The 14,706-nt window shown below is 53.2% G+C and overlaps 1 protein-coding gene across 3 annotated transcripts; it reads right to left on the bottom strand.

Moving 5' to 3' along the window:
• Positions 1 to 3,406: 3,406 nt before the first annotated feature.
• PI16 (peptidase inhibitor 16) lies at positions 3,407 to 14,658 on the bottom strand. Of its 3 annotated transcripts, XM_064472249.1 has the most exons (8): positions 14,317 to 14,658; positions 13,387 to 13,572; positions 12,094 to 12,203; positions 9,433 to 9,651; positions 8,703 to 8,812; positions 7,815 to 7,903; positions 5,208 to 7,361; positions 3,407 to 4,831 (listed from the first exon to the last, which is right to left on the bottom strand). In XM_064472249.1, exons 3-8 carry the CDS (start codon positions 12,109 to 12,111, stop codon positions 4,689 to 4,691), a joined length of 2,733 nt encoding a protein of 910 aa, XP_064328319.1. In that variant the 5' UTR covers positions 12,112 to 12,203; positions 13,387 to 13,572; positions 14,317 to 14,658; the 3' UTR covers positions 3,407 to 4,688. The 3 variants fall into 3 exon arrangements, with proteins under 3 accessions (XP_064328319.1, XP_064328317.1, XP_064328318.1); XM_064472247.1 differs by lacking the exons at positions 13,387 to 13,572; positions 14,317 to 14,658 and having other exon boundaries at positions 12,094 to 13,268; XM_064472248.1 differs by lacking the exons at positions 13,387 to 13,572; positions 14,317 to 14,658 and having other exon boundaries at positions 3,407 to 4,828; positions 12,094 to 13,268.
• Between the last annotated feature and the right edge of the window lie 48 nt (positions 14,659 to 14,706).

Below are 14,706 nucleotides of genomic sequence, written 5' to 3'. Positions count from 1 at the left end.
TCAGCCTGAGCAAATGCACAGGGAGACCCAGGCCTGACTGCTTGGGCCACGGGAATCCCCAAACTGAAGCAGCTTGTTTAAGGCTCTGCTGCTTCTTGGGATGGGGCGTAGCTGCAGTGAGGCTGGGATGTGACTTCCTCAGGCTGGGCAACAGCTGGTGGGTGGGGATGCCGCAGTGTCTAGCAGCGAAGGAATGCAGTCCTCTCTCCATAAATCTGGCTCTTCAGCAGTCCTGGCGACTTGCTGTGTGAAACTACAGCTTGGTCCTCTTAGATGCATTATTATCCTCTAGCTGTTTGCTGAGGGGCAGGGCTCCTACCCGCAAATTGCTTGGAAGGTACCAAAATAGCACCACAAGCATGGGAACTGAGCAGCATATCCACTTCATATTTAAGAGGTATCCCCTAGAAAAGAACTAATCCTGTGTATCCCAGATGAATTCAGTTCAGTCCCCCTCCACTGCACTGATGTTAATGCAGAGAATCTCAAGCAGTAAAACTGTGTGAGCAGAAAGCCATGAATAAAATATTACCAGAGATATTCTCTTGTGAAAATAAACTTGGTTTGACTTTTTAAAAAAAAGTGTCTTTCTACTGCCTTGAAGTGAGCTTGGCTGGTGAAATGGGACCTTTGAAGGGGTGGCCAGTGTTCCTGTGCATCACTGATCAAATTCTCTGTTTGACCAAAATCCAGAGAACAAAAGGGAAGCCACAGCCACAGGACACGGGTTGGCTGTGGGGCAGATTAGGTTGGCCAAGCAGCTGAGACCATCCCTTTTGGCTGTCAGTAGATGCTTTCCTGGGCCCACCTGAATCCTATCGTGAAGGCCTAACCTGCTTCCTCACCCTCAGTCAGCTCGAGGGCTGCAGGTTGGGCTTCTCTCTGCCTTGGATAGTCATCTCTATAAGTATGTTTATAACTGATACCAGCAACAGGAGAACACAGGGACTTCCAGGCTCCACTAACCCATCATCTTGTCTCCGATAAATCACAGCTAGGGCTCAGAAACCAGCCAAGGCAATATTTACTCCATCTAATGCTTCCTGATACATGGGAAGAACAGCCTCTTCCCATGAGAAGGGGTGGCAGGCTGGCTGAGCTTACAACTATGGATATTTGGGATGCCCAGGCACATCTCAGTGGGGAAGCCGCACTGTGGCAGCAATGCCATCGCTAACCACAACAGCGAGGAGGAGCAGGCACCCTCTTTTAGCAGAAAGCAGCCAGGAAGCAAGAGGGAGAACGGTGGGTCCCTGCCAGACCCCAGGGGACACTGCGGGATGAGAGTGCTTTCAGCCTAAATACGTAGAGGGAACATCGGGCAGCTAGCTAATCCCCCAGGATGGCGTACACGCTTGTCCCAACCCTTCCAACTCACCGTGTTCAGAGGAGCTTCAGGAGCATGAAGCTAAGTACCCTCTCTCTCAGCCTGCCGCAGGCACAGTCCCGCTCCCTGCTGGGAAACAGGACCCAGGGCTGGGGGCAGAGAACCAAGCAAGTAGGGTTAATGCCGTAGCCAAGCCTTATAAACACCACAAATCCCATTATTTTAACCCAACTGACCACAGCTGATGGTTAAATGCTTCCTGCTCCTCCCACCACATGTGGTCACGGGGTTGCCAGGATCCAGCAGCACCTTTGCCAGGGTCTTCCCTCCTTCTCCCCACCAGGAGCTGCCCACCGCATCAGTCCGACCCCAGAAATGGAGTGCAAATGCTGCAAAAGTTTTTTGCACTTGAATGTTTTGTGTCCTCCCTTATGTACCACACCATACCCTGCCCTCTCCATGTGGTCACCTTCCCTCCTTCCCTAAACACCCCTAATTCAGGACTAAACCTAGCCATCCCGAATGCCCAGGCTGGCAGGGCTCAGCCCTGGGGTGCAGGCGGAAGAGGAAAGGGGATTTGCCTTCTGGGTTTGAATTTTCTGTTACAAGGAACTCTATAAATAGGTCCTTGCACAACTGCCTGTCTCCAGAACTCAAAACCTTAAAGAAGACAAACCTCAACATTTTGTTTTCAGGGATCACTAGCCCCGGAATCATGATAAAATATTTAAATCCTAGAATTACTTTGATGGGCTTCTTCTAATGCTGTTAATCAGCAGCACCGTTCCTCCCAGATCCATGATGGCTCTCAGCAGGGTGGGGGATCCAACATGGCAAAAAATCAGGTGTTGACCAAATGCCCTGATTTTGCTGGGAGAAGAAATGCTTTTCTGCACTTTTTACCATTTATAGAGAATGAATGCTACCCTCTCCTTAACCCAGACGGAAGAACAGTCACGGTCCTGAAATGCTCTCCCAGCTCCATCCCTGCCCGAACCCTCGTCCCTTACAACAGGCGACCAGCAGCCGCTCTGGCTGTGTTTCTATCATCTGTCCCTAACCCAAGGCTGGATTTTTTTTCCCTGAAAGCAGCTCGGCAGCAGGAGCTGGGCCTGCAACGAGAGCGTACAGCAGCCACAGCACCTGGGCAGGAGGTTATTTTTAATCTGATTCTTAACTACATCTGATGCTTGTGATTAAACAAAGCACTAAACTCTCCGTAGGGTTCTGCGGAGCGAGTTCAGAGCTGCCCAGTTCTCTGCGGTATCTCTCCCACTGCCATCTGCCGGTCACCGTTTAGCAGGGCTAGTGGTGACCGTGACCTAAAAAAACCCCGCAGGCAGCTGGTTTCCTGTAAGAGAGCTGGTGTTGCTGGGCTCTTGCAGCAGGATTTCAGGGAGAAGGGAAATGCAGAGCCACAGGGCAGCCTCGCCAGGCAAAGCAGGGGCGGAAGGATGGGGAAAGCAAACAGCAAAGGTCTGATCCCAGCATCGCTCCTGCGCTGCGAATTTATGCCTCGCAAGGCCCTCTCCCCGCGTGCTGCTCACACCTGGGTGACGTTCTGCCGCAAAAATGCTGCAGAGACATGGGATCTGGGAACACACGCTTGCATTTAACTTCTTTGCTGCAAAGATGAAAGAGTGTGTGTTTGGGGGCAGGAAGGGGCTGGCTGCTGGGCCTCTCCAAAGAGGGAACCAGAAGCGCTCCAGCCCCAGTTCTGATCTCTTTTTTTGCTCTGAGCTCTCTTCTTCTTGCTTTCCTTGCCCAAAAATTCCTCCTGGGGATACATTTTTGCTTTGCATTCAGCTGGGCTCTTAGGGAATATTCCCTGCGTCATCCTCAATTTCCTCCTTCTGCAGCTTTTACACAGGCTTAAAAACATTAAGTTGCAACCTTGCAAAAACTGGCACCCGGATGCTTTTGGAAAGCCAAAAAAAGACCTTCAGCACCCCCAGGAACCACATGGTCATTTAGCAATTCTACCTAAGCACACAATCAAGAGTATTTTACAAATATAATAAGGAAGCTCCCGGCCTCCAGATCCCCCAGCGAGACACTGCACACCCCACAACAGACTTTCACACCAGGATTTATTCGGTGCATGCTCTCGAGATGCACAGGACACAGCATCATGGAGGAGGACACAAATATTGGCCTTCAGGTCATTCTCCACCTCATGTGTTTAAGAAATCAAAGGATGCAACAACTAGAGAAGGGACCGTATCTCCTAGTCCCTTCCACCGGTCTGCAAAGCTTGTCACATATTTAACACACCTTACTGGGAATCCTCAGGTGAAGGGAGCAAAGACATGGGAGAATAAAACACTCCGTGTCCCAGACAATGGAAGTGGTCCTCCAGCAAGTCCTGGAACCACTGGTAACCTCTAACATCATTCACTTGGCTCTCTTGAGCTCAAATTGTACCAACACATGTGATGACTTGTTTCTCCTGGACCAGGTTCCACCACATGGAAAATATATGTCACTTGGGATCTGTATCTAAATTCGAATACACTTAAGTTACGCAAAGAAGGAAGCCATGCAGAAGAAAGCTCTATGAAGGAGCCGGTAGCACTGAAGATATTTCTTCTGTGCACGCACACAGGTGCAGGCACACGCGTAAAATAAAGCCATGGCAATGGACTAACTGTGGAACGGGTACATGTGGTAGAGAGAAGAGAGGAAGGACGCAAGTGTTCCAGATGTGTGGGGAAGAGAAAGGAGTACAGCTGGGTGATACTGGCCATAGGTGCACTAGAACCAGGAAGGAAATAGAAATCCTCTCCTGGGGGGGGAAAAAAGGCACTCTTCTTGGACAAGAAGGGAAAAGGTGAAATTTCTCCAAAATTGAGATAAACAGACACATCAGGAGGGGAAAAGAGCATTTCTGTTGGAAAGTCGTCCAACAAACGCCAAACCCAATCACTATGTCTCATGTACAAACACCAAAACCAATGAGCACGTCTCATCGCCACTCGGGTTTCCAAGTCGTCCTGCTTTCCCTGGGGACAGGGTGTGGTGGGGCCTGCCAGCCACACAGGTGGGTGGGATAGCTCATCGTTTCCAGCTTGAAAATGGACCAGATGCCCAGGCTGGCTGGGAAGAAAGGAGAAGCGTCCAAGGTCACCAGCATTATGGCAGACACCCTCCTGCCCTTGGGTCTCCTCAGGAAGGGGACCAAGTTCCCATGGGACTGCCAGCTGCCCTTGGCTCGTCAGGGCTGGCGCAGATAAGGCCGCGTAAGAAGAGAGCGTGTCAGCCTGAAGTGTCCGTGGTGTCTCCCAAGCCTACCAGGGTTGTGGAACAACCAATGCTGAAGAAAGCCTTGGTGACTGGTGCAGGGACAGCTGAGAAAGACCATTCAAAGCAGAAGGCCCACCAGGATGACACTGGGTAGGAGGAAGAGTGAAAGCCCCAGGCAGGTGCTGGGGGCTCCAGCCATGGGCTGATCCATGCTTGTCTGGTCGGAGTTTGTCTCTGATTCTTCAGTGTCCAGGGCACCTGCTGGCAGAAGAAAACCTGGAGTTAGAGGGGAAGAGCTGGACAAAAGAGTAACTCCCGCTCATGCAGGACCATCAGTAACGTGCACCAAGACACCGTGAGGTACGAGGCAGCAGTGAACCAATCCAGCGAAGGCGTGACACAGCTGGTGGGTTAGTGGGGAGCAGACTGTGAACAAAACCATGCTTCACAAACGAGACATCCAACCAGCCCCTGTCAGTGTTAGAAGAAAGACTGAGGACAAGGGTTGGGGCCACAAATGAGACACGGATCCATAGGACCAGTCCGATGCTGGTTCCTCCCAAGCGCTCTCCATGCTGCTTGGGGATCACTGACTGTCTGAGTGTCCATGCCAGGACAGACTCCACAATTACCTTACCTGAGAGGGAGGTCTGGAAAGGAGGGCTCTGCCCTTTTTTTTCATTGGAAGATGATGTTAAGCGCAAGAAGGTGGGCTCTTCAGGGCTGAAGACCACTGACTTTGAGGGGGTTATGAGCTCAGCTTTATTGAAACCTAACTTGATCTCTGGAACGATTTGGGTGAGGGATGGATGTGGACTGGAAAAGGCTGATTTCTCTTTCCCTTCCTCTTTGATACCTTTATTTGTTTCTGGGACTGATTTAGGGCCGAAGGGTGTGCTTTCTAATAAGGCCGGATCCTCCGTAGTTAAGGGGCTAATGGGCTCTCCAGTGCCTACACCTACTTCTGGAGATACTTTATAATCCAGGTCTAATGTGGGCTCAAACGAAAGCGTTAGCCCAGCCGCCTCAGTAGGATTGGATCTTTCCATTTCAGTGGGTTTTGGGTGTGTGGTTGGGGCAGCTTTTGTTTGTGTCTTTGCTGTTGTGGTACGTGCTGGTGTTGCAGTAGTGAGTTTTGGCTTTGCTGATGTTGTAGTGGCAGGTTTTGTCTTGGCTGTAGTGGTGGTAGGTGTTGGTGTGGTGGGTGTTGGCTTCGCTGTGGTGGGTTTTGGTGTGGTGGCTGTCGGCTTGGCTGTGGTGGGTTTTGGTGTGGTGGGTGTTGGCTTGGCTGTTGGCTTGGCTGTGGTGGTGGTTGTGGAAGGTTTGGGTGTGGCAGGTGTTGGCTTGGCTGTAGTAGTGATTGTGGTGGGTTTTGGTGTGCTGGGTGTTGGCTTGGCTGTTGTGGTGGATTTTGGTGTGCTGGGTGTTGGCTTGGCCGTTGTGGTGGGTTTTGGTGTGCTGGGTGTTGGCTTGGCCGTTGTGGTGGGTTTTGGTGTGGTGGGTGTTGGCTTGGCTGTTGTGGTGGGTTTTGGTGTGGTGGGTGTTGGCTCGGCCGTTGTGGTGGGTTTTGGTGTGGTGGGTGTTGGCTTGGCTGTAGTAGTGATTGTGGTGGTTTTTGGTGTGGTGGGTGTTGGCTTGGCTGTGGTGGTGGTTGTGGAAGGTTTGGGTGTGCTGGGTGTTGGCTTGGCTGTTGGCTTGGCTGTAGTAGTGATTGTGGTGGGTTTTGGTGTGGTGGGTGTTGGCTTGGCTGTGGTGGTGGTTGTGGAAGGTTTGGGTGTGGTGGGTGTTGGCTTGGCTGTTGGCTTGGCTGTAGTAGTGATTGTGGTGGGTTTTGGTGTGGTGGGTGTTGGCTTGGCCGTTGTGGTGGGTTTTGGTGTGGTGGGTGTTGGCTTGGCCATTGTGGTGGGTTTTGGTGTGGTGGGTGTTGGCTTGGCCATTGTGGTGGGTTTTGGTGTGGTGGGTGTTGGCTTGGCCATTGTGGTGGTTTTTGGTGTGGTGGGTGTTGGCTTGGCCGTTGTGGTGGGTTTTGGTGTGCTGGGTGTTGGCTTGGCTGTAGTAGTGATTGTGGAAGGTTTTGGTGTAGTGGGTGTTGGCTTGGCTGTTGTGGTGGTTTTTGGTGTGGTGGGTTTTGGTGTGCTGGGTGTTGGCTTGGCCGTTGTGGTGGGTTTTGGTGTGGTGGGTGTTGGCTTAGCGGTAGCGGTTGTTGTGGTGGGCTTTAGCTTGGCAGTGGCTGTGGTGGGTGCTGGCATGGTGGGTTTTAGCTTGGCCATGGCTGTGGTGGCTGCTGGTATTACAGGTTTTGGCTTGGCTGGGGTTGGTGTTGGGAGTGTGGTGGCATGTTTTGGCTTGGCTGCCATTGTGATGGTTGCTGGTGTTGAGGGTTTTGGCTTGGCTGTGGTTGGGAGTGTGGCTGTGGGTGGCGCCTTGGCTGTAGTGGCTGGGAGCACGGTTGTGACTGGTTTGGCTGCGTCTGGGAGCATGGTTGTGGGTGGTGGCTTGGCTGTGGTTGTGGTTGGGAGAGTGGTTTTGGGTGGTGGCTTGGCTGTGGTTGTGATTGGAAGTGTGGTTTTGAGTGGTGGCTTGGCTGTGGTTGGGAGCGTGGTTTTGGGTGGTGGCTTGGCTGTGGTTGTGGTTTGAAGTGTGGTTGTGGGTCTTGGCTTGGCTGTGGTGGGCACTGGTGTTGCGGGTTCTGGTTTGGCTGTGGTTGTGGGTTTTGGCATGGCTGTGGTTGGGGCAGATGGGCTTGCCTTTGTTGTCACAGGGGCTGGAGTGGTCTCTTCTACAGTGGGTTCTGGTAAGAGACGAAAAGTGCCATCGATTAGGGCTGGGGTCAGGTGACCTCAACAAATCCCCTGCACAGAGCAGGGCCAGCAGAAAGCAGCTGGGGGGTGAAGCAGCAGCCGACCCCTCTCAGGTCACTCTGGGCCATCCCCTACTCTAGGGTTCCCAACCTGGAGACATCTCAACTCCCTCACACAACCTCCTGCCACTCGAGATCAGGGATCCACATGGGGCAGCAATGGCTGGCTAAGGGGATACGAGGTCCTTATCTGATCATCCTCATCTTGAGGCAGCTGGTCTGTCCTAGGGGCTGCCATCACACCTGATGTCTCACGCTCCAGCCCTGGAACTGCTGGTCCAGGGCTTTCTGATAGCTCGAGGACGGTTCAGAGCTTGGACCCCAACCCAGGGGTCTGAGACCCAATAGCCTGTCAAGGTACTCGTGCCACTTCGCTTCACTTACCACACAAGGAGTTGACACAGACTCTGCCCTCGGGACATTGTGAGCATGAAGGTCCTTCCTTGTACGGCTTTCGGCCTTTCATATTACCCCTGGAAGCAGAAGATGCCAAGAAAAAGAAGGCGTGAGGAGAGGGGGAAACACTCATCCCAAAGAGGGGGTCTGATTCAACTGGAATATCCCAGCCAAGGCAAAATTCAGGATTAATGTGAAAAACAGGTCTCATGCCACAGAATATCCATGACATTTACTCAACAGCCTGACCCCAAGGCTGCTAAAACCAGGGGAGACAGCTCCATGGACCAGATCCTTCACCACCCCTTAGAACAGAGCAGTCGAAGGGCATTTATACATGTGATTTTTTTTCTCCCTTGTGGTCAAGACCCCTAAGAAGGTTGGCAGCAACCAGCTGCTCTTGTTGGTCTCATCAGCTCCAAGCTAGTGGTCCCCAAGGCTAGCTCCAGGGCTTCGCAAGCAGCCACCCACCTCTCCTCCCACGTCCAACCCTTCCTGCTGGTGTAAATGGGCCTCTCCACCCCAGGCAACTGCTGCTGCTGGCAGGGAAGAACAAGGCACAGAGCAGGGAGCTGCTGGTTGCACCCTCAGCCACGGCAGCATCAGCTTGGGCAGCTCTCGGAGGGGAGCTCCCTCCCCACGTCTGTGCCAGGGGCTGAACCAGACGTCAACAGCTGCAATCACTGGCAAGGATCACCAGACAACTCTTCCTTCCTTTGTGACCAACCCAAGATAACAAAGGCCTTTCTCGGAATCACTTTGTTTTTATTTCTGAACAAGGCCAAATCCTGCTCTGCTATAGGGACTGAAGGAAGGACATTTCCAGCACAGAAATCCTCTCAAGATGCACCAAGCCACGTGAGGCACGGGACTTACGGAGGATAGTAGTTGCAAACAAGCAGGTACATGTCCTCTGTTTCGATTCCGCTGATCTTCTCACAAAACTTTGCCCCACAGCCGATCTGATGCGTGCCTGCCCAGACCACCTAAGGCAAAGACCAGGGGTGAAGGTGAGGTGACTGGGGGAGGGCGGACACACTGTTGGCAACCTGTCCCCTGTCCTTGAAGGCTGTTCTGTCACCACACCAATGGCCCCCTCAACCTAGTGTGTGCCCCAGATCCCACATCCCCACGTTGCTTTAGCATTCAGGATCCTGCCTCTTGCCCCTGTTGGACCCCCTTCCCAGCCTAGGGCTGTGGTCTGCATATCCAAGTGCCACAGCTGTCCTACCACATAGCCTACCCAGGTAGAGCATCACCATCTCTGCTTTGTTCCTGGAACCCTCCATACATCCATCCTCATATTTACCACCACCATCTCTGCTCCTTGCTCCCACCCAAGCTGTGAAGAAACTCCAAGACCTCATATCTCTGCCTAAGACAAGCTGGCACCCCGCTCTGTTGAGTAGCCAAAAGGGGCTGCAAAGCTTGTTTAACAGAGATCTTTAAAAAGGATGGTCATGGCTGGCACCATGCCCAGGTGCCCCTGCACTACTGTGATTCCTGCCTCGTTCCCCATCCCTTTGTAAAGACTCTGGGAGGAGCTGGGGCTCTGGTACCGCTCCTTTCCTGACAACCCCATCCCTCTGCCCCACCAGCTCGGTACCTGGGTGTAGTGGCCACACATCTGCCCAGGGACACACGTGGAAGTTGTCAGGTTGTAGTATTTCTCCTCCCCGTTCCAGTCTTCCACGGCGAATTCCAGGTCCAGGGTCGGGGCCATAGCGAAGAGGTTTTCCCCCCGCCGTCCCCTATCCTTGTTGTGGTCCCAGATGCACTTCTCTGCATAGGCTTGAGCAAAGGCCTCCAGCTCCGTGTCCCAGGTCTGAAAAGAGCTCAGCATCAGCATACAGAGAGGGACACTGGGCTCTCCAACATACACAAGGACACGTACCAAGGACCCTTGTGCTCTCTGGCCACAACTTCCCTATTCAGGAGTAAAATTCAGATCCCTACCCAACACAGACCTCAGGAGAGGGGAGCTCTGCAGTCAGTCCCAGCACAAACCAAACCTTAGCTTATAGGTCACGCAGGGGAAGGTCAGTTCATCAGCACAACCTTGCCTGGAGCATCTCTATCATCTTCATGGAGCATCCTCAACTCAGCATGGACAAACCGTGAAGTCAGTTGGAGGAAGGCAGGAAACTCACCCCGGGTCACACAGGAGGGGGCCTGGGGACATCTCTCTTTGACCAGGGTTGGCTGGGAGGAGAGTGGGATACATCTTCCCTAGCAGCTGCACAGAGCCTGGGAGCACACACTCCTGGGAAACATCATCTGCTTGCCTGGACCCGAGACGTGGCCGGCTGGCTGCCTGCCAAGAGCCCCCTCCGGAGCGGCAGCGTCCCTGCCGCCAGCTGAGCCCACTGGCCCATGGCGCCCCGCCGGCCGCATGGACAGGCAGGAGGAGGAGAGGTTTTCTCGCAGGGAGGCATACGAGGAACCCTACACTGCAGCTGTTTGGACTGTCCTTGCACTGTTCGATGGCGATGCCAGCTTTGCTCCTGCAGCGGGGTGGAAGGCAGCCCAACTACCTAAGCAGGGACCTTCCCTGCCAAACCTAGGGCTGGATCCAAAGGGACAACATGGCCTCAATGCAGAGCATGTCACCATCGGGGTGTTGAGGGGATGTGGATGGGCCCCTGAGCAGCAGCGCTAGGGGACCAGGGGGAAGGAAACTGAGATATCTGGATGGGAGCACAGAATGTTGTTTGACCTCCCACTGTGGCCCCAAGCCAGGCTGAGAGCAGTGGCTGGAAACCCAGTCTGGGGAGTGCACGCCCCTCTCCTCCTGGCACGGAGCCGGGCTCCATAAACGGGGGACTCGCACCTGCAGGATTTGCTTCATTAAAAAAGAAAAGCGGCTTTAGGCTACGTATCCCCCCCATCGCCTAACTATTTCCACAGCAACCAGATCCACGTCCCAAACAGAAGCGCAGGGTGACCTCAGCCGGGCACTGCGCCACGGCAGCAGGTGAACTCGGAGGCGAAGGCAGCCCAAGCAAACATCCCGGGAAGGAGGCGAGGACGGTGCTCTTGTGGAAAACCTCTACCAAGGAATTGTCAGCGCTGCTGTAAGCTAAACACTTGTGCTTCAAAAAAAAAAAAAAAAAAAAAGCAGAAACAAAGCCATGCTGCGGAGGGGAGCATCTCAAAGCACACGACCTGCAATCAAAGCTTCAGCCGGGGGCAGCAGTCACCGTGTCAGAATTGTCGCTGGCTTAAGGACCCTGAGATATTGTTTCCCTCAGGCATTCTCTAAGACTTTGGCTCCAAAGCCCTTATTCTCCAAGTTTTCTGTGCCTTGCTTTGGTGGGTGTCTGTGGGGTCATGGTGCTTAGGGTCCTCACTCTGTCCTCTTTGAGTCTGAAGTCACTAGTCAGACCCCCTATACATGAACATAGCTTTTTCCTTCATTTGCTCAGCAAGGTCCCATTTACCAGCCCGTGATGGTTAAATTCAGCCTGTGTGACTTTTGGGCCAGGCAGGGAGGTCTCCTCCAAGCACACTGTGACCAAAAGAGCAAAGCACTCCAACTATCCATCCTAAACAGTTGTCCTCCTCCCTCCAATTGTGTTGCAAACAGTGGAAAAAATCACATGTGGTGCAAGATAAAACACGATAGCCAAATTCTAATCAAATCAAGGGTCCAAATACGACAAAAAGCAGCACTAGCTCGAGAGCTCGTTTTTGCTGCCACTGCAGCCACACGTGATACACCTGGCTCAGTTTCCCCAAGCAAAATGGGAGATCCCTCACCTCCAAGACAGCCACACACAAGTCATGGTGGGGATTAGGAGAGTGATGGAAAGCCCAGATAACTGAATGACCCGGCTGTCAGATTTGAAGTTGATGTTCCCTCCTACAGATAAAAGCCCATTCACCTGCAAAGGCAAATAAAATGCACCAGGCGATGCCCCACACAGCAGGATTCCCCCTCCAGCCCAGGGCACCTGCTCATGGCAGTGTCTCCCCTGCCTTTCCTCCCCAGCACGCACGTGAGCGAGAGCTGCATCGCTCTCACACAGAGCATCAGGGGACTCACACCACACATAGGAACTTCCAAAAACAATCAAAGAGAACTCCATAGGTGAAAGCAAACTCATCTCTTTAGAGGCAGTTTAGGGAACCCCTTCACTGAGTTGTAGCCCTACAGAAGAATTACTCTGTCTCCCCTAAAGAAAACCCTGACCCCTCCTAGCATTAAGAGTGAGGCTTGCACGACACAAACACCTTCTGACATTCCCCAGCAATAAAAGCCACTTACCATCTTCAGCATATCCATAGCAGGAGGAGAGACCTGGGAGCGGTATTTATTATGTTCATCCAAGATGATCTTCTTTTCTTCATCACTCAGGGACCAGCTCAGCTCCAGCGCTGTGAGCAACAGGAAAACAGGAGGAAGACCTGAGCTCAGCATCGTGCAGCCAGCTTCTGCTCTTAGCAGCCCACGGCTCTGGCAGTCACATTTAAAGCACCTCCCAAAAGCAAGGAACACCCAACAGCTTGAATATTGGGGAGGAAATGTATTTCTTTATTAGAGCAGAGTTTTGGAGCCACACGGTACACACCCATCTCACATATCAGCCTTGATGGAGAAGCAGCAGTACGGCTGGTGCCAACGAGTGCGCAGGGTCCACTCCCCAAAACAGACCCTGTGCCTGAATCGGAATCCCTGGATTGGTATTTTCATCCAAGCCTCTGCTGCTCCAAACCTCAGACATCCCCTCAGCCCTCAGTTACAGGTCCTCTCTTTTACCTCCCGTCCCTTTTCTCCTAAACTATAATAATAATAATCCCTAAGCAACCAGCAAAGCCCTGATTTACACAGGGGCCCTCCCCTGTCCCTGGACCACAGCTGTGTCTAGAAACAAAGGCAACAAGATGCAACTGCTGAGAACAGTTTGCAGCACAGTAACTCCCCAGCTGGGAGTCAGAGCCCACCGCATCCAGCCCCGTGTCGGGGGGAAAGCAGCGGGCAGCCGAGGAACACGCCCGGGGCTCCCCCAGCCTGCTGGGAAGCGGGTGGGTAACCGAGGGTTTAAAGCCCTTCCCTGTGCCATCAGGAGAACGGTGGGCAGGAGAGGAAGATCAGGATATAGAGCTGAAATTGCCCTGAAGAAAGGGGAGCTGAGAGTCTATGGCTGCCTTCAGGGCTGGCTGGAATAACCAGCCGTTAGCTCTGCAGGGACAGGCTGTGCTCGCTCCCCAGGCAGACACCTGGAGGGCTCAGCATCAGGTGTCCCAAATCGCCCCACCATGGAGGCTGTCTGGCAGAGACCCTCCAGCCTGCCTGCAGCCTCTTCCTCCCCATCTGCGATTGTGCAACCGCCCCGGCTCTGCTCCAGGAGCTGCCTTTGGGGATCACAGGCTATTAGAAAGGATCAGCGGGTGGGCAGCTCTGACTAGCAGAGCCAAGTTAATCACACGCTGTCGGCTCTGCCTCCCCCTCTCCCCTCCCGGCTCCCCAGGCAATGCTTCGCCATTTTGCCTTTTGCTTTGGACCACGATGATCACCCCTCACCCCAATAGCTCTCCTACTGCCCCCCGAATCTCTTACCTCTGCTCGTTATCTCCTTCACTAGGTCCAGGGTCTACCATACTCTCAATAATCCAACAATTTCTGCAAGCAGGGTCTGAGGCTAACATCTCAAGAGACTATCTTAACTCATCTGGTCAAACCAAACGTTCCCGTTTATTGCTAAGGCGAGCTGCAGGCCTGGAATCTGGGTCAAGACAAACCCGTCTGCAACAAAAGATACCTCAAAAGCTCTGTTGCTGCGTCTCCAGAGACCTGGAGAAACAAATAGAAAGGATCAATGCTGGGTCCAGCTCCCGTCAGCCAGCTCACTGTGGTCTGGCTTACGAGGAGCAAGGCAGCGCGGAGGAGACTGTAACGCACATACTGGTCTCTGCAAATGTGATGGGGAGATGAAGGGCCAAGCTCCACGTAACCCCTGGCGCTACAGCACCCTGACGAAGCCTCGCAGGAGACAGCACAGCAACAAGGATTAAGGAAAACGGGATACAAGGCTTGTGGGGAAGAGAAAACAGCGCTGGAGGAGTCACCACCAGGGCACGTGGCTCATGGGGAAATGTAAGAGCCGGTGCATTTGGCAAGGTCAGGCACGGCTGCTGGCAAAGGGGGTGCAGGGCCATTTCCCAACTCTCCAACCTGCCCCAACAGCAATTTCCAGAGCCAATGTCTGAAGCATCGAGATTAATGACACGAGGTCCAAGCCCCACCCTGGAGCTGACAAGCTCGTGTCCAGCCGGCATTAGGTAAGCGCATGAGGAATGCGGCTTTCCTTCTGCTCACTCAAGGAACAGCCCGTCCGCCGCAGCCCCGGGCAGGCAGCAGCCTCGGCGCGGGAGGCAGGGGCCGCACAGGCACCCGATGGGGCGCGCAGGGTCCGGCTCGAGGCCGGCGGGCTCTGGAGAGGCACGGTCCTGCGCTGCAGAAGCAAAGCCTGGTTTTCTACTGACTCACATCTTGAGGGTCTTCAGCGTGGTGTCGCTGGTGCCTAACAAGGCTAACGCGGTGTCCTGGCAGTAGCGGGATCTTTCTCTCCTCTACACACCTGTTTTTATGAACTCTGGAGGAGCTTATCATCTTCTGCCCCTCAAGGTTTGGCTGAAATAAGCTGAATTGTGAAGGAAGGACAGTGATTGTTATTAGGAAGAAAAGAAGGGTAGGCAGAGCTGCTGCACCAGCTTTGTGTAGGCAACCAGGCGAAAATTGACAAAACATTTTCCAAAGTGTTTCTTTTGACATTTTCCAGTTCTGCCTTTTCACTTAAAATGACATTTCCACTTAGAAAAAAGTGCTCTAAAAAGGGTTAAATAACCCCTCAGCGGCAGACATGCACCATGAAAAAAA

Source organism: Phalacrocorax carbo, chromosome 23 (assembly GCF_963921805.1).
Source record: "Phalacrocorax carbo chromosome 23, bPhaCar2.1, whole genome shotgun sequence".
NCBI classification, from domain to species: Eukaryota; Metazoa; Chordata; class Aves; order Suliformes; family Phalacrocoracidae; genus Phalacrocorax; species Phalacrocorax carbo.
This window is presented reverse-complemented; position numbering and strand designations above follow the sequence as displayed.

Coding starts and splice junctions, on each gene's coding strand:
- PI16 (XM_064472247.1), bottom strand. CDS start 12,246: ATGCTGAGCTCAGGTCTTCCTCCTGTTTTCCTGTTGCTCACAGCGCTG. Junction 9,652..12,093: donor CTATGGATATGCTGAAGATG/GTAAGTGGCTTT, acceptor AGCTCTTTTCAG/ACCTGGGACACGGAGCTGGA. Junction 8,813..9,432: donor TGTGTGGCCACTACACCCAG/GTACCGAGCTGG, acceptor TCTTTGCCTTAG/GTGGTCTGGGCAGGCACGCA.